Raw genomic sequence first — 22970 nt, 5'->3', positions numbered from 1 at the left:
TCCCAGAACCCCAGCGTCCCCAGCCCTCAGCTCCGCTCCCCTCGGCTCTGCAGCCCCCGCTCCCGCCGCTTCCCCCCGGTACCCCGGCGACCCTGGACCTAACGAAACCGAAGGCGCCCGTCCCGTGGTCCCCCGGTCTCTGGCCCCGCCCCCAGCGGCCCCGCCCCCGCCCCCAGGCGCGCGCGCCGGTCACGTGCCCCCCGCGCCTGCGCCTGCGCGCGCGGTGGTGGCGTCACTTCCGGCCGGGCCCCAGCTGGCGGCGGCGGCGGTGGCCGAGCGGGCGAGGTGAGGCGGGAGCGGGGGCGGGGGCGGGGGCGGAGGCGGGGCGGGGCGGGCGCGGCCGGGACCCGCCCTGGCTCGGCGGCTCGCGAGGGCAGGGCCCGGGCGGGGTCGCGGAGGGCCGGGACCGGGCGCCCCGCTCCGTCCGCTGCGCCTGAGTCCCTGGGCCTGCTGGGGGGGGGGGGCGCGCATCCCGCCGCGGGCGGTGCGGTGAGGAGGGGGCGTGGGGACGTGGCGGGGCCGGTCCGCACCTGCCCCGGGACGCGGCGCCTGGGTCCCCCCGGGGGAGACGGGCGCGGAAGGGGCAGCGATGGGCCCGCCCTTTCCATTCTCTGAAGCTGCCGCCGCGGCGGTTGACAAATGTCCTGCCTTCCCCCCTTTCCGAAGGGAGCATTCCTGAGGATGCTCCTTGGCTCTTGGAATGCAGCTGGCCAGGCCCCCCGCCGTTTTCCCTGCCTTCCGTTATCCAGCCTTTCCCACAGCCCCGGCCTCCGCAGGCCAGGTGGTGCGGTGCCAGGTGCAGGGTGGAAACGGGGGAAGACGCGCCTGCGTCTGCCCCGCCCTCGGGGAGCTCCCTGGGTTGCAGGGCCTGACCACCGTAGGGGGCTTCCAGAGATGGGGTGGAAGCCGTGTGGAGGTCGGCTTTCTAATCACGAAGGCCACCGGGCTGTCATAAACATCAGATGATACGGAGGTGCAAAAGTTGTATTCTCCGCCCAGCCCCAGGGAGACTTCCAAGAAAAGGCTGTCTTGCAGCTGACTCCCAAGGATGAGTCAGATCACGTTGGGCAGAGGGGACACCTTGAGCAAAGGCCCTGAGGTGTCTGTGGTGAGCAGTGAGGGAGTCCTGGGTAGAGAGCTTTAAAAGAGGAGTGGGAGTGGGGAGGAGAGGAAGCGGGGCGTGGGCTTGATTTGGGGTGAGCTGAGGTTTCCAGGTCACGTGGTGGGGGGTGCACACGCTCGCGCTGGTCTGTTGCTGGGGATGGGAGCGGCTGCCAGCAGCCAGAAAAGAGGGTGTGGGGGTGGGGCAGTGCTAGGGGCTTGGCCTGAGGGGTCTTCAAGGGAAAGCCCCTGTTGGACGTGGCGTACAGCAGTATTCTGGCTGTTGTTGGGGTAACATCATTTCTAGAAGTCTTAGTGGCTGAAACTGTTGAGTACCACAAAGACACAGGATGTGATGGGAAAGCGGAATCTAAGAAAAATTTAACATCGGAAATTCTAAAGGAATGCCCACCATTTGCATCACCGATTCTAATTCTGGAATACTCATTGTCACTTTTCTGGAAAACAAAGTAGCATCTTCTTTCCTGTCCTAAAGCATATGGCTGTGGGGGGGGGGGGGAGGAAGAATTTGAGACTGGGTGGCCAGAGGCTGGGCTTCGGGTCCCCCCCCCCAATGCCCTGCCTTCCCCTAGGAGGTCTCTGAAGTCCTTGGTTCCCATGGAAGGGCAAGGTACAAAATTCACCCATCTGGAAGACTCCCTCCTTGTCTCTGAGCACAGCCACATTGACGTCAGGGGTGTCCTGGGACCTGGCAGGGGTGCAGGCAAGGGCAGTGGTGGGCTCCGGAGGGCTCAGGTCGGCTGAGCTGTCCGGGCCTGGCCCTGTCTGCTGCCCCGGAGGCCCAGAGGCTAGGGCTCCTTGGCGTTCAGACTCTGCCTTGCTGGGTGCCGGGCTGCTGTGCCCAGCAAGCCTGTAACCAGCCCGTAGCAAGTGCTTGCTGTGGCTGGCGGTACCGCAGCCTCTTCACATATGCTGGACTTTCCTGGGCCTCTGCCTTCCTCTGAGTGGCTGGCTCTGCATTCGGTGTGTCCAGCACTGTCCACAGTCGTGCTTTGTGGTCAACAGTGGCCCTTCCGCTCCCAGAAGTGCCCAGTTAGCGCGCTCTTCCTAGGACGGTCCTGTCTGAGGGCATGTCTGTGGTCCTATTGGATGAGGAGCCACAGAGGTGTCGTTCGAGGTGGTAGCTCCACATGGTTGTGCTGGGGTCCCCGTCAAGCGGGAGACCCTGGCGAGCCATCTCGGGGGCTGCTTTGGCTTCAGTGAGTTCTCTGAGGTCCAGAGAGGGAGGGATTTCCCTGGAGGCAGCAGAGCAGGGGGTGGATGATCTCCAGCCACAGAATGGTTCTGGGCCCTGCCGTGGGCTTGGATAAGAGTCAAGGCGCACAAAGGGGGCATTCGCGTGTGGTTCTCCGTGGTGACGGCAGCTGGCAGAGACGGCTCTGTTTATACTGTGTGTGGGGGTGGGCCCAGCAATGGGTGACACCTGAAGAAACGGACTGGGGCCAGATTGAGGGCTTGATGGCTTTAGAGGGCCCAGGGCGTGCAGGGTGGGGAATTATTTGGGGAGGGGAATTGGGACAAGGGTGGGGGACAATGGTGCAGCTGGCTGTCGTGTTGCGAGGGGTGGTAGATGCAGGAGGGGCGGCTGCACATGGGAAGAGGTGATGAGGGTGAGCGAGTGGCGGGTCACTGTCCTTTCTGTCTCCAGGAAGGCACCAGGCCCCTGGTCTCTTTCCAGGAGAAGTCTCTCAGTGCCCCCGGGTCTTGCCGGGCGGCAGGGCCCGGGGGGTGGGGGGGCAGTACAAGGTCTCGGTGGTGAAGACCCAGGGCCTGAAGCTGAGCTCTGGAGGGGGCAGGAGGACCCAGATGTTCCTGGGAAGACGGGTTGGTAGGACCTAGGCCGTGGCAGAGTCAGCTGGGTGGGGTGTGATTTTCTGCTGCAGAAGGAGGCGGAAGGCGGCGCCCATCAATGTTATATTAGCCTCGTTCTTCAAGTCCCCAGGGGGTGAGAACCTGCTGACTGTGTGGCCAGTCCTGTCTTTCCAGAGTAGCAGAAACCTCTTTAGCTAAAGTAGGATGTCCGTACAGGCGGGCCTTTGCTGACAGATGCACAGCCCTGGGACAGGGAACTGATGTGACCTCATCCTGCTCCTGGTTTGGTCAGGAAGCCCAGCAGGCAGTGGGGCCGGGTCCCTGGTGTGGGGACCGAGTGCCTTGTGGGTCCAGGGCTCTGGTCTCAGGCACAGCCCTGCGGGCCAGCTGCTCTGGGCCCAACCCGGGTTTGGCCTTAGGTCTGCAGGGACAGGGGAGCTGGTGAGGTGTCCAGAGAACCCCATTCGGCACGTGCCTGCAGGCAGGGCGACCGGAGCCAGGAGGGGGTCAGCACCTGAGTTAGCCCGAGAGGGTGAGTAGGCGGCCCTGAGATGACGCCACAGTGCCCACAAAGGCTGGGTGGCCCCCAGAGGCTGTGGCCAAAAGAGGCAGAGGCTGCCGTGCGGGGAGAGGCCCGAATTGGGGCGGGTGAGGCTGGGAAGGCAGGTGCCCTGAGCAGTGGCCTCCGGGGTTGAGGAGAGCAAAGTACAGGAGGAGAGGGGGGCCTGGCCGAGGCGGGGGGCCATCCTGTGGCAGGACCGGAGCTTCCCCGCCGTGTCCCACTGCCGATAGCCCCCCGGGTCGACCAGTGCACCCTTAGGCCCGAGAGGGCTCCCTCTTTGCTCTGGTGTTCCAGGGGCCGGCGCCTGGGAGACAGGACCAGGGCAGGGAGACCCCTGAGTCCAAGAAAGAAGACGTCACTTTGTGAGGGAGGGGCATGGGTTGCACGCACCCTCCAGGAAGCTGGTTCTGTGCTTTTTTTTGTTGTTCTTGCTCTGCCGCCTGGGCTTGCGTTCAGCTGTGCGGGTGTTCAAATGCCTGATCATTGGTGAGACGGCGAGCGAACCGGAGAGCGGGTGTCCACAGCGTCCCGCCGCTCCAGCCCTCTGGGAAGGCCTGTAGCTGCACGCTGGGGCCGCAGGGGCGGGGGCTCTTGCGTTCAGGGCCCCCTCCGTCCGCCCCTGGCACCTAGGCTTGTCCTGTCCTGAGGCCAGGCCTGGGACCGGCCCCGTGTGGGCAGTAGGCAGCATCCTCACCCTGTGCTGTGTCGTCCACCAGAGAGGGAACCCTGTCCAGCTGGCTGGTTTTAGAGTGAGCCTGAGAGTAACCCCCGCCCAGGGCTATGGCCGCAAGCAGGCGGCACCCCAGGGTCTCGGTCCCTCGGTCAGGCCCAGCTGCTGCTTCCAGGCTCGCACCTTTACCCCGGCCCTCCTTCCCCGTTGGGTTCTGTGTCCAGGGCCCCAGTTCCCTCGCGCCCCGGCCTCTGGGACCAGGAAGCCCCGGCTCTGCTCAGCTCCTCACTGAGGAAGCTCGGCCCCGCAGACAGGGAACCAGGCTCAGTGGAGACGGCCCCCGGGCCCCGCAGGCAGTGAGGGCGGAGGTGGGGTTCACTGGGATGGTGGCAGCCCTTTCCCGCAGGCCCACGCTTCCCTGACAGGTGTCCCGGGACTCTGGAAAGGGGGCATCTGGGCTCTGCTGCCGGCGCCTTCCCAGGCTGCCTGACTGCGGGGGAAGGGGCTCCCTGGGTAGCGGGGGCCCAGGCGCCGGGATCTGCCCAGAACCGAGGCTGCTCTGAGCGCAGGTGCCGGCTGCTGGCCCCCAGCCTCCACGTGCTTGACTCTGCCCACACTGGGGCTGCGCCCCAGCCTTGAGGGACCCCGGTGGGCAGCTTGAGGGAGGAGGCGCGACTCTGTCCCACCTCTGGGGTCTGGGCTTCTCTCCTAGAGGCCGAGGGGACCCGGCAGCGGAGCGTGAGGACCAGACACCCCCGCGATGACCAGGTGGGTCTCGGGTTGTGGAGCGGCCTCGCCCAGGGGTCCGGGGGTGGGCCCCACTCTGCCCCCAGCCCTTCCTCACGTGCTGGGCCCCCCCAGTTCCCCCGTCTCCAGAGTCGTCTACAACGGCAAGAGGAACAGTAGCCCCCGCTCTCCCCCCAGCAGCAGCGAGATCTTCACCCCGGCCCATGAGGAGAATGTGCGCTTCATTTACGAAGGTACGCGGGGCACCGCCAGCCGGGAACTCTCCAGAACCCCCCTCTTGCCATTCCGGGATACGGGCTCTCCCCTGGCCTTCAGGGGCCCGGCAGCTGGGGTCACTGGGGACTTGTCTGGTGAGGAGACCCGGTCCTTGTAGTGGGAGGCGGGCAGCTCCTAGGACAGGCCCCATTTGGAGCGGGCCAGGTTTCCTTGAGGACAGGGGACCGTTGTGGAAGACGGGCAGACGGTGCACCCCAGGAGGACCCAGGGGTGTCCAGAAGTGTGGCCGGGGCATACGAGCGTGTGCGTGATGAGTGTGCCAGGAGGCGGGAGAGGCCCAGAGCCTCCTGGAGGAGAGCTGCCGGGTCCCGCGTGTCGCGTGTCTCTGTGACCGCAGCCCCCTACAGACAAGGGGCGGAGCTCTGAGGGCTGGGAAGGGGCGAGGGTGCTGAGCGTGCGTGGGCTCCACCTGCCACCGCCCGGCCGCGCTGGGGGATCTGACGTCCTCCCTGCCCTCCGCAGCCTGGCAGGGAGTGGAGCGAGACCTGCGGAGCCAGATGTCGGGCAGCGAGCGGGGCCTGGTGGAGGAGTACGTGGAGAAGGTCCCCAACCCCAGTCTGAAGAGTGAGTGGGGAAGACGACCCGGGAGGGAGGGGCCTGGCCAGGGGCCCCGCGCCGCGGAGGGTGGAGGGCGGAGGGCAAGAGGGCTGCCCACTCGCGACGCGGTTTGGCAGCACGGGTCCGGGCCCAGGGCTTCCAGAGGCAGGTACGGGATGGGGGGCCCGGGCCCGGTCTCCGTCTGTGCCACCGTTGACCGCCCCGTCCCCTGACAGCCTTCAAGCCCATCGACCTGGGTGACCTGAAGCGCCGGAGCACGCCTGACGCCAAGAAGTCCTGAAGCCGGTGTCCCCTCCCCACCCCCCCACCCCCCTGCCTCTGGGAGACCCGGGTGCCACCTGATGTTGGTCTCCCGTGGGCTCAGTTCCTGGGAGGGGGAGGGGCCGTGTGCCCAGGGGGCTGTCAACCCCAGGACCGGGAGGGGCACGATTGGTGGCCAAGGCCTGCCCTTCCTCCCCGAGCCCCCTCCTTTCCTCCTAGGGGGTCTCGAGCTGCCCCTGCCCCTGGGCGGGTCTGGGCCCTGCCAGCCCCCGCTCTCCCTGTAGTTGTCTCCTCGGAGCTGCCTGCCCCCACCCCAGGGCCTCGGCTCTGACTCCCCTCCACCTCCCGTCACCTTCATTGCCCCCACCCCCTGCCCCCCGGCCACTTCCAAGGTCACGAGGGAGACCTGGGGGGGCCTGTGCCGTCTCCCAGGCTGGTGGTACTGGGCTGGCCTTGGCCCTGAAGTGGCCAGGAGGCAGGACAAGGGTGGCCCTTCCATACCTGTTGTATTCCCTACCAACTCCTGCTGCTTCTCTGGCCTGGACACGTTGGGGAGCACCTAATTCTTCACCCCACTGTCCAGACTGGCCCTGTCCTTCCCTGCATCAGCTTCGGGTTGGCACCAGCCCTCTGGGCCTGGGATGTTGCGAGCACCCGCTCAGAAGGGGTCCTGGGCAACCAGGCCTAGCCCCTTGTTGTCTGTGGCCCTGTGGCCACAGCAGCCCCCTTGGGCAGGGGTATGAGGCTGGCCTTGGCCCTGTGCTGTGTGCTGGGACGGTCACCAGGGCCCCCCTTTCTTCCTGTGCTCTCCAAAAGCAAGTGTCTGTGACTGAAGCCCAAGGACCAGTGAATAAAGGCGGGTGGCGCTGGATCGGCCCCCCTTGGTCTGTCAGGCCCCTGTCCCAGCAGCCCACGCGGGGCTGGAGGTCCAAGGTCACGGTCCGGGCGCCAGAATCCAGAAATTTCATCTGATCCCTGGGATCCTCTAGGGGGGTTCAGGCCTCCTGGGGGGCCGTGGGAGGTGGACGTGGGGCTTTCTGGAGGAGAGATCGGTTGGGGTGGCTCTATGCTCTTCAGGGGACCATCCTCTTAAGGGCGGGGCCCTGCAGGCAGCAGCCTCCCTCTGCAGCCCTGAACCTCTGTGCTGGAACCCGGAGGGAAGTGGCTTCGCTGCTGTTCAGATGAAGGGGTGGCCGTTGAGCCCCGAGAGAGACCCAAGTGCACTTGACCTTCAAACCTGGAAAGCCCTGGCAGGCCAGGCCCAGATAAGCCAAATTGGAATTTATTTTGGGAACACTGTTTCCTGGAAGAGTATTCTGGGGCCCTACAGGTGGCTCCAGGAGGCATCTTCTCCGGTGGGGGGAGGGGGGCTCCCCAGGGAAGGGGCACAGGAAGGACAGGTCATGCAATAAACAGCCGCCTTGGCTCGCTGCCAGTGGGCGCTGGCTGGTGCCAGGCCCTGAGCCAAGCCTCTAACCACGTGGCCTTGTTTGCTCCCTGGGGACCCGTGGGGTGTTTTGCAGAGGGTTTGAGTGCCCGCAGCTACCCTCCCTGGCCTCGTGCACTAGTGGTGATAGCCGTGGACCCGTACACCCCACCACTGTGGGGGGGGGGACCACAGGACACCCCCTCGAAGCCTTTTTCACTCTCCATGTCCCTGCAAACTTAGCTTTTCTGTGAAATGGAGGCCCTCAGCCTGTGGTGTCTGTCCAGAGCACCTGGGAGGTGGGTGGAGGCTCGGGGGGCAGGGGACGGGTGGGGGCAGGGCAGATCGGAGGAGGCATGCCGGCTAGGTGTGGAACCACCCCTTCCCTAACTTGGGGTCCAGGTGTCCATTTGGAGATTATGACCGGTGGATGAGGACTCTGTGGTCGTAAAGGGGGTCTTGGGACCAGGGGGGAAGGGGCAGACATGGGGTGGAGGGATGCTAGCTAGTGGGAGGTGGTGGTTGGGCAGAAGTCCTCCCTGTTGGCCTGGCCCAGCCCTCTGGTGGGCATGGGTCCTCCGGGCTGAGCCCAGCCCCAGCAGTGCTGCCACCTCCCTGTCCAAGGTGCCTTCGCCAGCGCTGTGCGGCTGCCTACGAGTGGCTGGAGACGCCTCACCTCGGAACAGTGAGGGCAGCGGGCAGCGTGGTGGACCAGGGCTGCGTCTGTTTCTCCACGTTGTATGCTGCACGTGTGCACGTCATTTCATTCGATGTCAGTGACTCCGTGGGGCAAGTTTTATTACCCTGGTTTCATGAATGAAATGGCCTCCTGTAAGAGACTGCCCTAATTCAAGTTTTAGGACTTTAGTTTTATCAGAATTTTAATTTAGTAAATATTGAGCATGTTCATGTGTCGAGCATGAACAATAATCCCCAGTCCACATTCCCCTTATCTAAATGCATTCTTGGTGGGTCACGGACCCAGGATGGGAAGGCAGAGTGCATCAGCTGCCTCTGCTTGACACGTCCCTTAAGTCTTAACAGCTGCCCTGCCCCATTTGGGTATTGAGGACCCTGGGGTGCTTCAAAGTGGGGTTTCCCACACTCTGGATTTGGCCATTCACCTCCTTCTGTTAACGGACTCCTCTGTCCCCTGCGTTTCTGTAAACTGAAGTGAGATATAGAGGCCTGATGGGATTCATAGGAAGAGACCTTGGATGTAATATGATCACTTTGGCTGCCAAAGTTGAGAAAGGACTGTAGGCAGTTTCAGGGTAGAAGGAGAGAGACCTATTAGGGCTATCTCAGTGAACTCTAGAAAGAGGAAGCTGGGGGTGGGGGTGGGGCAGTGAGGAGCTCTGTGGATTGTAGGATTTGAAGTGTTACGTGGGAAGATGGGTCCAAAGTGTGGATATGAGAGAGCCACAGGGGCTGGAGATAAAATTGGGAATCATCTAGAAAGATAGTTTTCACAAATTGATGAGAAATGTGGCCTGGTCCCTGGGCAGGGCCATCAGGGAGGGGAGGAGGAAGCAGGAAAGGGGACTGAGCAGAGGAAAGGTCAGAGAAAGAGCAGGCAGGGGGAGGATCTGGGGCTGAGGTTTGCCAAAGTGTCCAGGAAGAGGTTGAGGCAGCTCAGAGAGTGGACCAGCAGCCCTCAGTCTTCTCCTACCCCTCCGCCACCCACAGGCAACCCTTTTCAGCTCTTCAGCTGATTCTTTGACTTGTATTTCTAAGTGGCAAACATATGCTGTTCCTTCTTGATTTTCCACTACACACATACGCCGTTCCCATTCACTATTCTTCCTAGACAGTTCTTTTTTTCTCCCCTACCTTTGGTTACATCAGTGTTGAGTATTTACATTCTGACGTCTATGTTTGTATTTGAAGCTGAACCATGTGGTAAATTGTGATTGTTTTTCTGTCCTGCCCAACTTTTTGTTTTCCTTGAAGTTATTAATTGCCTTCTTTTTTTCATTTGCTTAGTTTTCTATGTATTAACACTAATTAAGTCCTGAATTCTCCACCAGGTCATTTAAATTTCCCCTCGGTTTAGTCACTTTGGTCCTCTTGAGGGTGTCTCGCCTGGAGCTGTCCGCCCTCCACCTAGTGATGCACTCTGGTGCAGAGCTGCCATCCTGGGGAATGACCTCTCAACTCTCCTAGGTTTGATCCCTGTTTATTGTAGTCTAGGTATTCCTCTTTCTTGTTCTTCACACTCATTTTAGTAGCGCGTATGTACACACACATGCATGTGCACACAGGCAAGGCAGTACCCATGTGTTCTTTGGGGGTAAGGCCTGAGGTGAAGGACTGTGGTAGCGATGGGGAAGGCAGAGGGCCTGGAGTGTTCATTCTCCTGGGCAGAGAGAGGCGGGGGTGCTGGGCTGTGAGAAAGTGGGTTTCTCGAACCACCCCCCTCCTCCCTACTTGCAGGGCTGCCTGGTCAGAGCCAGTGTTTATTGGCTGGGCAGGTCCAGCCCCTGCCAGACCTCCGCCTCCACCCTCAGCTCTACCGGTCTGCTCCAGTTCCCGTGGGGACAGGGACAAGGGTGAAGGAGGATAAGGGCAGAGGGAGTCAGGATAGGGAGGGCTGTCAGGAGGCCACTAGGTGAGTGGCACACTCCCCAAGGCAGTCACCACCCCTGAGCTCAGCTGGCGTGAAGGAGAGCTTACGCCCTCCTTGTGCCCACACAGGCTTCCGGGCATCAAGGGCTGGCAGGGGTGCCCTGTGGGCAGGGGCTTGGGAGGCCCTGGCACAAGGGGTAGCCTGAAGCCTCAAGGTCAAGGCCCTCAGTCTTCCAGCTGCATGGCTGGCACTGCCCACCAGTCCTACAGAGGCACAGTCGGCTCTGCAGACTGCCATCAATCAGTAACGCTGGAGACCCCCCTGGGCCACGCAAGAGCTCAATCTCCCCTAACTTGTCTCCAGTGCCTCCCTGACCTCCCCCCCCCCCCTTCCCTCCCTGCCACATCCGGGCCTGCGGTGGGTGTGGGCAGCACGGGTGAAGGCCCCCTCGGGAGGGCCCCAGTGCCTGGCGGGTGAGTAATTTTATTTACCTTTCCTGAGAGGCCTTCTGTCCTCTCATTTTCTCCAATTAGCCCGGCTCTGCCTGAGCAGCTCCAGCCCACGTGGCCTGTGGGGGCTGTGGGCACCCCACACCCTAGAGCTCAGTGGTCACCTCCCAGGTCCTTGCGGCAGGGACACCTGGCAGGCTGGTTAGCTTGTGCTCTCTGTTCCTCTGGCTCCTTTCTCCTCTGACACACAGCCCAGCAGGTGTCACCGCACTGGCTGCATGGGCACTCGGGAGGGGTGACCACAATCCCCACGCTCGTTCCTCCTCCCGCACTTGCCTCCATCCCCGCGTCAGATACACTATCCCCAAGATGGCAACCTTGACCTCGGGGTGCTCCCCAAGCAACTGGGCTCCCCACCTAAGTGCACCGCCTGGTTCTTCCTGTGTAGGGAAGAACCTACATCGCTCTTCCCTGGTGAGCACCGGCCCTTGCTGCCTGCCAAGCAGGGTGCCCACCCATCATGCCACGGACAGTGTCCTTGCTGCACTCACTTGGGTGGAGCGGGTCGGGCTTCTCTGCTAAGCGATGACGTCAGGACGGCGCAGAGGTCTTGGGAAAATAGTGCTGCTGCCGTCACTCAGACCATTTCAATTCTGGGGGGTCCGTTCCTCCCCGCTTCATCTGCTAAATGGTCTGCGAATTGTTGGGGTTAGAGCCGGGATCGAGTAGCGGCCAGTGGAGGACATCCGGTTCTGGATCGTCTGCCGATGCCCCTATCGGGCCTGAGCTCAGCCCTGGCTCCAGGAGAGGGCCCGAGGTGTTCGCGCGGGGTTGGCGGAAGGATTGTGGCACCGGCCGACTTCCCTCCGCCATCGTCCGCCCCTTCACGCCCCTCCGCTGGCTGATGGTGACCCTCTGGGGGTCGGGAGCCAAAACGAATGGGCCGGCCCCACCTAGACCAGCATGGGAGGGTGGCTAGAAACGGCTCCGGTGGGGACGGGGAGGGGCGCTGTCAGCCACCGCTCGCGCTTTGGGACCCCCTCAGGGGTTCCAGCTCCAAGTTATCGGGGAAATGGGGGGCTCCCAGAGGCAGCACACCAGCTGCAGTCCTCATCCAAGGCTGCTCCCTTCCGTGGGGAGGCCCTGGGCCCGGCCCCGCCCTCTCTTTCAGCCCAGCTCCCCACGGGGTGCGGCCGCTACTCAGACTCTTTATTGTTGGAGGGTACACACGTCCTTAAACGCCGGCTACACCGGCAGGCGCTCACAGAACGGCTTCCCGTCACACCCCGCCCCCCCCCCCCCAGCACAGGGCAGAAGGGAGGCCCCCAGACCTCCCACACCGGGGCACGGGTGGACGGTGGGGCCGCTGTCCGGCTCCCGTCCCTCCAGCCTGGGCTCCGGGTGGTTCAGCAGGGCCCTCTCTCAGCACCCGAGTCCGGCCTCGGCCGGGGCCCCCGGGGGCGTTAGAAGGGGCTCTCGGCCAGCCCAGGGAGGCTGCTGACCCGGCAGGTCTCCGCGGAGGGGTCCCGGCCGGCCCCGTTGCTGCCGCCTCCGCCCCCGGAGAGCAGCAGCTTCGCGCTGGGGGGGCGGCCCCGGGGCCGGGCGGAGGCCGGGGGCCTGTGCACGTGGCGCTGTTCCCGCAGCGAGTTGCCCACGTGCCAGCGGTGCCAGCGCCGCAGCAGCTCCGACTGCACCTGGGGGGCGGGGGGGCGGGGCAGGTCGGGCCAGTCCCGCCCCCCCGCCGGGACCCCCAACCTCCCAGCCTTGAAGGACCCGCCGGCGGCGGCCCGGGTGTAGACAAGGCGGGCTGCACCACCACGGGCCCCTGGGGTCTTCCGGTTCCCGGGCCCCCCTCTTCACCGCGCACGCCCCGAGCACCAGGCCGAGGCTGACCATCTGGGGGGGGGGGGGAGCAGCACCCGGCATCACGGGGACCGTGGCCAGTGAATGCAGATGGACGTGGGGGGTGCCCCCTGCACGGGTGAGGCCAGGGCGCCCAAGCTCCCCTCCGACCCCAACAGCAGGCCGGGTCCCAGACCTCCCCGCCTACCTCCTTATTGAGGAAACAGTATAGAACAGCCACCAGCAGGCCCTGGAGAGAGGAGGCAGTCAGGGCCTCACCCAGGCCCGGAGGGGGCCGGGTGGTTACAGGGGGCGGGGCGGGCACCTGGAAGGAGCTGAGGAAGAGGTCGAAGAAAAGCTTGGCGGAGCGCAGGGTCCCCTGGGCGTGCTCGTCCGTCACGAAGGCAAACACCACCTCGTGGACCCCCAGCAAGGGGATGAGGGTCAGCGTGGACTTCGCCAGCCTGTGGGAAGGAGCCTGAGCCGCAGGACCCAGCCCTGCCCGCTGGGGCCCTGGTGTCCCCCGCGCCCCCAGCCCTCCCGCCTCCTCCTGGCCTCGGGGTCCGTAAGCTGCCCGCACCCACCGGAACTTGTAGTCGGTGTAGCGCATCTGGCGGGCTCGCAGCTTGGCCACGAGGACGCGGAGGACGCGGGTGAAGATGAGGAGGTTGATCTGTGTGTGGAGGGCAGAGCTCAGGGCGGCCCCTCCTGTCACTGGCGGCCGCGCGGCCCGGGCTTGGGCACCGCCTGGTGTCCCAGCCGAGGGCCAGGGCCTCCCCGCCTGCGGCCAACAAGGTTGTCCGCCTCCTCAGGCCCCCGGGGCCCACCCAGGAGGAGGGGGCGGGGGCCAGACGCCGGCAGCCTCCGTACCCCGCCCCGTGCCTCACTTCCTCACCAGGATCGCCAGGAAGACGGGGAAGCGCAGGATCCACCAGAAGCCCATGTTATCGTTGCTCGTCCAGCACCTGCAGGGCGGGGGCGGCTCAGGTCCCGCCAGCACCCCCTCCCCCCACCCATGGGGGGCCTAGTCAGTGCCTTGGGAGAGGAAGGGAGAGGGCCGGAAGTGACCCCCATCCTTGGGCAGGCTCGCCCCCCGCGCCCCCCTGACTATTGACTCCGCCCACAGTGCTGTCCCGCCACCACCCACACACCCGGCCCGCACCCTGCGGCCGCCCCCAGCCCTGTCCTCTGGCCGGCCCATACTCACTGGATGTTCTCAAACAGACACTTGACCACAGCCCAGGGGATGACGAAGAGCATGGGGGCACCTGTGGGGAGGGGGCGGCTGTGGTCCCGTGGCCCCAGCCAGCCTGCCCCGCCTCCGCCCCGCACCGGCCTACTCACCCCAGCCGAGGCCCAGGTAGAGGGCGAAGAAGCTCCTCTCCGGGAAGGCGGCGAGGCCCAGCAGGCTGTGCAGGTACACGCCCTCCACCAGCAGCCAGCAGTAGTTGGCCACGATGCCGTACTGCATGAACACCGCGGCCACCCGGCAGCCGGCCACTGCCTGGCCGCAGGGGCGGTGTGAGCTCAGGTCCCGCGGCCACCTGCCGCCCTGGGGCCGGGAGGCCCGGAGGCCCGGTCTGGGTGCTCACCCCATCACTCAGCCAGACGCTCACGCTGAGGTCGTCGCCGATCTTCTGGCTGTATCGGGTCTTGAGCAGCGTGTCGATGACCAGCACGGAACCGGCCTTGAGCACGAAGGACGCGAACAGGTTTGCGTGGATGTAGTTTCGGGTGCAGTGCAGCTTGCTGCGGGGACAGCGAGTCGGTGCCTGCCCGCCGGCCCGCTTCCCTCGGTGGGGGCGGAGGGGGGCCGGGCAGGGTGGGCGGGCGTACCTGAGGCCCAGCAGGGTGGCGAGGGCCAGGAGCAGGGCCCCCAGGGAGAGAGAGTACCCCACCGTGTACATCACCTGGAAGCTGTTGTACATCTTGGCCACCTCCTTCTGCAAAGCGCGGCGGCCGGTCAGGGCTGGGGCGCCGCCGCGCCCCGCCTCCCGCCCCCCTCCCCGGGGCCCCGCCGCGCCCGCCGCGGGCTGACCTGGACCTCGATCTCGTCGTCGTCCATCTGGCACTGAGACGCATTCCGCCACGGCTGCCCCCGGGGCCCGCGCACCCACTGCCCGTCAGGCCCGCACTTCTTGAAGACGAGGCGGTGTTGCACTGGAGGGGCAGGCTCCGGTCAGCCCCCGGCCCCCGGCGCCCCGCCCCTCGGCCAAGCCCCGCCGCGCCTCCACAGTTACCTTTGTGGTGCCAGGGCAGGTACCAGGGGCAGGAGATGTTGGCCGTGGTGTTGGGAGGGGTGTCCGGCCAACAGGAATACTTGTCGAAGGTTCTGTTACAGACCAGCTCTGCGAGGCAAAGCAGGGCGGGCTGGGAGGGGCCCCTCAGCAGGGCCCGGCCTAGGCGGCCGACCGTCCTGCCTCCTCTTAGAAGCCCCTGCCTATCATCCTCTGCTCCCCAGCATGCAGCCCTCCCCACTCCCCTTGCACACCTGCCGTCTCCAACGTGCCCCAAACCCACCCGGGCTCGTCCCTCTTCCCAGTGCCCCCTTGCAGTGCCTCCCTCTCTGGGGGCCGAACCCCTATCCGTTGGCTTCCTTCCAGGGTCCAGCCCCGAGTCTGTGGCTCACATCCCCTTTCCCTCGGCCCAGCACGGGCTCCCTCCCTCCGTCGGACAACGGCTCTCGAGAGCCTCCCTCCCGGTCTGCCCTAATCCCTTGCTGTACCCCCGGTGACCCCGAGTGACCCTCAGAACTTATGTGTCCCTGTCCCTGCCTGCGCCGCACGATGGCCCATCTTCCTCTGCACCCGGGCCTCGTGTGGGCTGCCTCCCTCACCACCCCATCTGCCCGCTGGGCCTGAAGCTCCATGGGGGCAAAGACATGACCCCTGGGACCAGCAGCGGACTGGGGGGGAGGTGGGGGACTGTGTAGCTCCCAGTTCTGGACCGTTTCTTTTCTTTCCTGGTGTGTGGCCTTGAATAAGTCGCTGACTGGCCTTTCCGCGGCTCCCCTATAAACGGGGGGAGGGTGGGCAGGGGGCCAGGCATGGTGAAAGGCTAGGGGCTCACCGGTGGGGGGGGGCAGCAGGCTCAGGTTGTAGAGACACTGATCACCGTACAGCTTCCACTTCTCAAACAGGAAGTCCATCACCTGGGCGGAGGGGGCCTGTGGCTGGGCGGACAGGTGAAGGGACAGGGGACAGGACTGCATCAGCGGGAGAGGCAGGCCGGTGGGTGGGAGCCCGGGGGGGCTGGCGGGGCGTCTGGCCGTGGTGCTCACCTGGCAGGCCAGCAGCAGCAGCAGCGGGAGAAAGTGGGGGCGGTGTGGCCGGGTGGGGGGCATGCCTCTGAGCGGCCGCCCCCCACATTTGGCTGGGACTGTGCGGCTGGGGCAAAGCGGTCCTCCTGGGCACGCACGCTCCTCTGGGGAAGTCCGGTCGAAGCAGCGGGGCCTGCGGAGGGACCCCCACGGGTGAGGAGAGCCAGCTGGGCTCCGCTGCGACCAGAGGGGTTTTCTTCTTCCCTGAAACCGCCCCTCCGAGCCTCTGGTCCTGTTGATGAAGTGGGAGCCGGGAGGGAGAAGATGCCAGAAGTCGCTCTTGGCCAACGACAGGGTTGGGGTCCGGCCCGGTGCCAGGAGGTGCTGCCCAGGGTCGTGGAGGCTGTGCCGTCTCCCCCGGGGGGAGCTGGGTTTCCCACGGCTGGTGGCTGTCTGTCTTGCAGCTCTGACGGGCCCAGAGCTCTCCCCGCCCCGTGCTGGTGGCGGTCACCATCCTGCCTGACGACAAAGCTGCTCGAAGCAGCCTCCCTGGCTACCCACCTCCTCCCTTCGGCCCTTGCCATCCTCCCTACCTATTCTTAGCCCCTGGGAAAGGCAGCTTGCCAGGCCGGGGCGGGGTGCCAGGGCCATCCATCACAGTGCCGTGGTTATCCAGGTGGCCCCAGGCCAGCTCCCAGCCTCGTCCAGGGGCCGGGAGTGCCGGGCACATGCCTAGGATGGTCCCTGTCACACACGTGCCCTCTTCCCAGGACTGGGGTGTCGAGGGGTACCCTCTGGGCCCCACCCAAGGCTCAGGCCTGGCTTCCTGGATCCCCTGGGGCACATAATGCAGGTGGCTGGCTGCCCAAGCTCGGGACCCCCGCCGTGGTGGTGCCTGCAGGGGGGTGCCCTGGGCCTGGCCTGAGTCTGAGTGGAGATCTGGGGTGGCAGATCGGATCGACTTTCTTTGCCTTCAGAGCCTGTCTTTGGCTCTGAGTGAATTCCCCGAGGGCAGGAGGGAGGGGCCCCTTAGGGCCTGGGTGTGGACTCCTTTAGGAATGGCTTGCCTGAGTCCTCCAGGGCCCTGGATAATCCCTTCTGTGGGCACCCGGGCAAGGAGTGAACAAGTGATGGACGGATGGATGGACAGATGGACAACCAGTTGGCTGGAAAACAGTGAGCGGCCAGGGGTGGGAGGGGGCGGGGTGGGGTGCAGGCAGGTGGGAGGTTTCAGCTTCCTCCCATCAGTGTCCAGTTGGGCCCCCGTGGGGCCAGCTCAACCTAGGGCTCCCCTGAATTCACTCCTCGGCCCTAAGGGGACCCTGAGACGTCACCACGTGGGGTGAGAGCTCAGTGATCCAGGACGGGCACTTCTGTGGGGCTCCCGACCCAGCCCCTGACCACGGGTGCAGGCCAGCCCGGTAGAAGCCTCACCCAACGGTCACCGGTCCCCAGTCTACAAGCCAGGCGAGGGGACACGCTGGCTGAGGGCTCAGGAGCGGAGGCGCCACAGTGTGGAGGACCCTTTTGGCAGGGAAAGTGGCAGGCAGGTGGAGAATGAGGGCCAGTTCAGGTATCTCCAGCCCTGGGGTCGCCCAAGGGGCCTTATCTCCTGATGCTGATCGGCCAGCCCCGTCCTCTGCCCTGCCCCTTGCCGGCTCCGGCCACTGAGCTGGGTGGGTAAGGAACAGGCAGGAGCCAGCCTCTTGCAGGAGGGAGAGGAGGGGCTGGTGGGCAGGCTCGGCGGTGCAGGGGTGGCCTCAGAGGCAGGGAGGGGGAGGCAAGGGCTGGCTGGGGCACGGCGGACAGGGAAGATGCAGGCAGGGGACACGGGGAGGAAGGACCGCCCAGTAGGTTTTCCCTGCCCAGCCCCGCAGCTGGGGATGGGGAGACTGGGGAGACGGCGGAGCCGCAGGGACCAGCGAGGAGCTCCACGCCAGAAGGACAGCCCCTCGGACCACAGCTGGGGGCGGCGGCCGGGACAAGCCTGGCAGCACCTGAGCGGCCGGCTGGAAAAGGGGAGCTCACCTTGCTGACTTTCGGCCGTGCAAGGCTGAGGGTCTCGGGCCCTGGCTTTCGGCACCCAGATGCCAGGCCGGCCCCACAACAGAGGGCGTCGCGTGCCAGCCCCGTTCCGGTTCTGGGACCACGGGGAAAGAATTTAATTTCCCAGAGGCTCAGTTTCCCCACTTTACAAATGAGGATCCCTGCTTCCCTATCTTGAGGAGTAAATGAGCTTTGCCACACGGGATGACCGTGGCCAGGCCCCTGCCCTACCGCCGGGGAGCACTGAAATCCAGCCCCGGGATAAATATTTGCTGGATTGGATGAGGGTTGAAGCCGAGACGATGAGGCGGTCAGAGGCGGAGACGCGGCTCCGGGGCTCCCCCAGCCCCCCATCGGCCACAGTTCCAGAGCTATTTTCCACCTTCTTACCCTAGCTTGAGCCGGCGGGGGTGGGGCACGGCCCGCCAGGGACCCGAGCCTCCTCCCTTCGTGGACCGGGTGACCTGGTCCTGGACTGCCCCCGCACAAGTGTCAGCTCAGTGCTGGAGAGGTGGGCAGGGGTTCAAGCGGAGAGGCAGAGTCAGGGGCCTCGTGGGAGGTCTGGTGGGCTAGGAAAGGACGAGGTGGCCTTCCCCAGCTGCTCCGCTCACCTCCTGTCCCCTTTCCCAACCCTTTCCCCTTCCCCCTTGGATTCCGCCGCCCCCCACACCACCTATTGGGCTGGCTTGCAGGGGGTGCCCAGCCCCAAGCCTGGCCGAGGCACCACTCCTAGGTGCTCACGGCCCAGCCACCATCCCACCAGCTTCCACTGGGGATAGCTGAAGGACTGGCAGACTGGACTGGAGGAGGGGCCCCAGAATGGGTGGTTGGTCCAGGGGACCGGCTAGGTTGCACTGGTCACCCCCTGTTTGCCCCTCGATCCAAATGGGTGGGTTTGAGGATTCCCAGCCTCAAAGGGGTGTGAGGTAGTGGGGGTGGGGGGTGTTTTTGTGAAACCAGAGCAAGCAGCAGGAAGGTCATGGCCTCGGGGCAGGATCAGGGGCCACCGGCTGTTGACAAAGCCTGACTCCCGTGTCCTCCCCACCCCCGTGGGGCGGGGCAGACCCGGATGCCAGCCAGGGTGCAATTCCCCTCCAACCCTCATCCCCCAGCGCTGGGGGACCAAGAGACAGCCAGGGCCAGTCCTGTGACCATGCGGGTGCCCAGACGTCAGGGGTCAGTTGGTTCAGGGTGGGGACAGAAACCCCGAGGCCTGGAAGTAGTGGGGGGGGGGGGGGCACTGGAATGGTGGGGGCAGAGCAGAGCAGGTCAGCCACCGGCCCTCACTCTGGGTCAAAGTGACAAGTGTGGGCCCAGGAAGAATGGGCCGGGCAGGGTGCAGCGCCACTCGCCCCCTCCTGGGGAAGCCGGGTAGAAGGGATGATGCAGTGGGAGTCCTGAGGACCTGGGGCTGGGGGGACGGGGAGGGGGGGCTGTTCTGGGGAGCTGGGGCCAAAGGGGGCAAGCAGGACTGCCTCTGCCCTCCCCCTGGGAATCTCTGGGGTGTCTCCTTAGAGCTGCTTGTGGGCGCCTTGCGGGGGCGGCCAAGGGGGCGGGTGCTGGACAGGAGTGGGGAGCTGACTGGGGCCGCAGGACAGAGCGCCTGGCCGCCGGGACCACCGCCCACAACCCCGGCCGCCCTCCCCAGGGAGGAGACCCCAGACTGCCCGACGGTGCGGGACCCGGTTGACCGGTTGACCGTCTGAGCTGGAAGGGCGAATCGGATGGGGACGGAGGTGTCGGCCGGGGTGAGGACAGCGACACCCCGGGCCCTGAGACCGCCCGGCCCACGACAGGGGTCCCCGCCGGCCATTTCTGCGCTGCCCACCCCGCGGGCCCTGGCCGGGTGGGCTCCGGGGACGTCCCCTCGGGGCCGGGCCCGGGTTGCTCACCGTGTGCCGCTCGGCCTCCCGCTCCGGCCCCGGCTCCTCGCCGCCCTCCGCGCTCTCGGGTCGGCGCCCGCTCCGCTCCCGCGCCCGCCGCGCGCAAACTTTCCGGCGGCGACGCTGGGTGGCGGTGGCGGTGGCGGTGGCGGCGGCGGCGGCGGCGGCGGCGGAGGCGGAGGGGCGGGGGCGGGAGCGGCCCCGCGGGGGGCGGGGTGGGGGGAGGGGGAGCCGCACGGAGGGTCCCCGCCCGCCCTCCCCCACCCGGCGCCGCGCTCCCGCCCCCGCCCCCGCCCTCCGGACGCGCCCGGGTCCCGGACTCCTGCCCGCAGATCGCTGCCCTGCGGACCCCCACCCCCGGGACGGGTCTGCAGACCGGGTCGCGGCGGGTCAGCGGCTACCCCGGGGAACAGGAGACGCGGGGGGGACTGGTGGGGGTGCGCAGAGCGCTTGGCCGTGGCGGGAGGGGGGCTGTGACTCGACGTCCCCTCCTCTCGCGCCCCCCCGCCCCCCCTCCCCGCTCCCCGCCCCGCCCCGCCTCTTTCCCGGATGCCGCGCCGACTGGACCCCACTTACCCCCACCGCGGCTCTGGGGGACATTCCTTCCGAGCGCGCCACGGGGCAGACTGGGCTGGGTGGGGGCAGGGCGGCCCGTGGGGTGTCCCCCGGCCCGGGCCCTCGGGGCCTCTCCAGCACCGCTGGCTTGCCGGTGCCACCGGACCCGACTCCTCCCACCGATGCCGCCGCTGCTCCCGGTGCCCCGGGGACGCTCTGCTCCTCCCAACCTCCTCCTCCCCAGACTTCTGCCCTGGGCTCACCCTCCTGAGGGTGCCCTCTCCTCCCCGCCCCCCCGGAGGGGGCTAAAGCCTGAATCCCAGCCCCTGCTCTGTGCCCAGTGACTTCAGGGTTACCAGACCCCAGGGACGCTTTGGGGCCTCCTCTTTCCTGGCCTTTCAGCATCCTGGGACCCTAACCGTCCTCCCTCCTTCTAGAACGTTATCTGGTGTCTGTGGCTTCCAGGGTGGCACTCCCCCCTCGCCCTCTTCACTGCCCTGCGCTCTCTCTCTCCTTCACAGCTCCCAGTCTCCCCCCCCCCCGCCCCCCGCCTCCTCTGGGTGCCCAAGGCCCCCCCCCCCAAGCCCTCTCCCCCCACCTGCTCCCAGTTCCCAGAGGGACTTCCTCCACCCACCCCACCCGCCTCTGGACACAGGGCAGTGTCCCAAGGCCTCCTGTCCATCAGCAAATCTCCGTTCTCCTTCTGCGTCTCTCTGGAATCTATCGGGTCTCTTCTCCACCGTCAACCCCTGACCAGCCACCCACTGTCACCCAGGACGGCCTCCCTGGCCCAGCTCCTTTTTTGGTGCTTGGGACCCTTCTCTCGACTCTGCTTCCGTTTGAGGGGGGCACTGGAACCTGTAGGCCCCCCCTGCCGCCCATCCCGCAGTCCCCGGAACAGAGCTAAAGCTGGCCCCGCTGGGCTACAGGTAGCCGGTCTTTAGCACATCTCTGTGCCCGGCCGCACACCCCATCCCAGGGTGGGGGTGCCCTTCGGGCCTCCATTCTTACCAGCCCACCCGAGACCCTGCCCCCAGAGCTAGCCTTTCTGTTTTCATTCTGGGAACGGGCAGAAGGCAAAGGTCAGAGGCAAAGGTCAGAAACTGTGGCTCCACCTAGGGCCACAGCTAGTTGGGTGCAGGTGCTGGGCTGGGGGCGGGAGGGAGTTAGCTTCCAAAGACTCCTTTTGCCTCTGCCTCCACCCTCCCCCTATCCCCTTCCTCCAGCTCCCCCCCCCCCCCCGCCCCGCACCTTTCTGTGGTGGGGCCCGTGGAGGGGGGGGCACAGATCTGGGTCACGCCCCGTCCATCCCCAAGGGAGACCCTGCCCTGCAGCCCTGGTTGGGTCCCAAGCTAAAGAGATGGGGGGTGGGGGCAACACCTGTGACGTGTGGACTGGGGCGGGGGCGGGGGGTGGGGTGGGGGGGCATCAGAAGGGGATGGGACAGGTCGGGGTGGGGGGCCTCCCAGGGCTGGGCCACCTCTATTTACATAACGGAACTCATAAGACATAAACAAAGTGGGAGCCGGGAAAGGAGGGGGCTGGGCCTTCCCACAGAGCCTGAGTGCTGAGGAGGGTGCCTGCCCGCTGCAGAGTCCCCGAGGGTTCTGAGGGGAGTGGCATGTCCCTGGAGGTATGCTGGCTGGGCTCTGGGGAAGGCCAGGGTGAAGACTGGAATGCGGGCTCCATCTGTCTGCACCGCGAGGTCTGGAGAGAAGCCCAGCAGGGCTTAATTCAGGTGCTTGACCAGCTTATGGAGTGCTGCCCACAGGCCCAGCGCCCGCTTGCCTGACAGACGCCCACCCTCATGTTCTAGGGTGGCCAGACCGGTGGCCAGACCGGTGGCCGAACAACAGAAACGAGGGCAGAGGGAGCCCGGGTTGGGAGGGGCATCAGGGCTGCAGGAGAGAAGGTGGAGCCAGAAGGGGGTCCTCCGGCCAGACAGAGCCGCCATTGACAGCGTGGACCGGTTCCTCCAGGCGCCTTCCCTGGGCTCCTGACCCGGGACTGGACGTAGTTTTGTTCCCGGCTTTGCACTCCCCACCCCAACTTGTCACATAAATGTCCCCTCTATCAGCAAGAGGGGACGAAGCGCCTATCTCAGCGCCACTGCGCTTGGGTGAGACCCATCAGATCTGACTCAACCAGAGCCCGGGCTGGTCCTGGCACCTCGCTCTTAGATGTGGACGGAAAACCGGGGACCGAGAACTGAGGGCAAGAAGGACGCTGGAGAAGACGTCAGCGACGTGGTGGCCGCGCTGCTCACCCCGCGGTGACGGCGAGAGGCGCCCCTGCAGCGGGAACAGGACATCGTGGAAGACGGGCAGAGAACCAGAGAGAGCCCTTGTAGATGAAAAGTGTATCTGAGGGGCACCTGCGTGGCCCAGTTGGTTAAGCGTCCGACTTTTTTTTTAATGTTTATTTATTTTTGAGAGAGAGAACAGGGGAGGGGCAGAGGGAGGGAGACAGAGGGTCTGAAGCAGGCTCTGAGCCCTCAGCAGAGCCAGACACAGGGCTTGAACCCGTGAACCCCGAGATCACGAGCTGAGCCAGAATCGGATGCTCAACTCACCGAGCCACCCAGGCGCCCCACCTTGTGCGGCTCTTGATTTAGGCTCAGGTCATGATCTCGCGGCTCGCGGGCTAGAGCCCCGTGTCGGGCTCTGTGCTGATGCGGCGCCTCCTTGGGACGCTCTCTGCCCCTCCCCCACTTGCGTGTGCTCTCACGCACTCCCTCTTTCTCAAAATAAATAAACATTGAAAAAATATATGAAACGTCTCACACACAAAAAAGTACAGGAAATATCAGGTGTCTGGAGAAATAAAACGTTAGGGGCACCTGGGCTGGCTCAATCAGTACAGTGTGGGACTCTTGATCTCGGGGTGGTGAGTTCGAGCCCCGTGTCGGGCTCCGTGCTGACAGCTCAGAGCCC

General features: G+C 65.6%; 2 protein-coding genes across 3 annotated transcripts; one reads left to right on the top strand and one right to left on the bottom strand.

The window, feature by feature from the left end:
- Positions 1–202: 202 nt before the first annotated feature.
- On the top strand, positions 203–6879 carry MCRIP1 (MAPK regulated corepressor interacting protein 1). Of its 2 annotated transcripts, none has more exons than XM_043585386.1 (5): positions 203–285; positions 4879–4934; positions 5028–5146; positions 5652–5753; positions 5963–6879. In XM_043585386.1, the coding sequence occupies exons 2-5, from the start codon at positions 4927–4929 to the stop codon at positions 6025–6027; spliced, it is 294 nt and encodes a 97-aa protein (XP_043441321.1). In that variant the 5' UTR covers positions 203–285; positions 4879–4926; the 3' UTR covers positions 6028–6879. The 2 variants fall into 2 exon arrangements, with proteins under 2 accessions (XP_043441321.1, XP_043441322.1); XM_043585387.1 differs by lacking the exon at positions 203–285 and adding an exon at positions 411–489.
- Positions 6880–11644: 4765 nt separating this feature from the next.
- GCGR (glucagon receptor) lies at positions 11645–19626 on the bottom strand. Its single transcript, XM_043585381.1, has 14 exons — positions 19492–19626; positions 15575–15746; positions 15364–15466; positions 14535–14642; positions 14333–14454; positions 14131–14237; positions 13887–14043; positions 13639–13798; positions 13502–13562; positions 13190–13259; positions 12879–12967; positions 12620–12758; positions 12503–12544; positions 11645–12146 (listed from the first exon to the last, which is right to left on the bottom strand). Exons 2-14 carry the CDS (start codon positions 15635–15637, stop codon positions 11916–11918), a joined length of 1452 nt encoding a protein of 483 aa, XP_043441316.1. The 5' UTR covers positions 15638–15746; positions 19492–19626; the 3' UTR covers positions 11645–11915.
- Between the last annotated feature and the right edge of the window lie 3344 nt (positions 19627–22970).

This window comes from Prionailurus bengalensis, chromosome E1 (genome assembly GCF_016509475.1).
Source record: "Prionailurus bengalensis isolate Pbe53 chromosome E1, Fcat_Pben_1.1_paternal_pri, whole genome shotgun sequence".
NCBI classification, from domain to species: domain Eukaryota; kingdom Metazoa; phylum Chordata; class Mammalia; order Carnivora; family Felidae; genus Prionailurus; species Prionailurus bengalensis.
The sequence above is the reverse complement of the archived record's forward strand: the minus strand, read 5'-3'. Positions and strand labels throughout refer to the sequence as shown.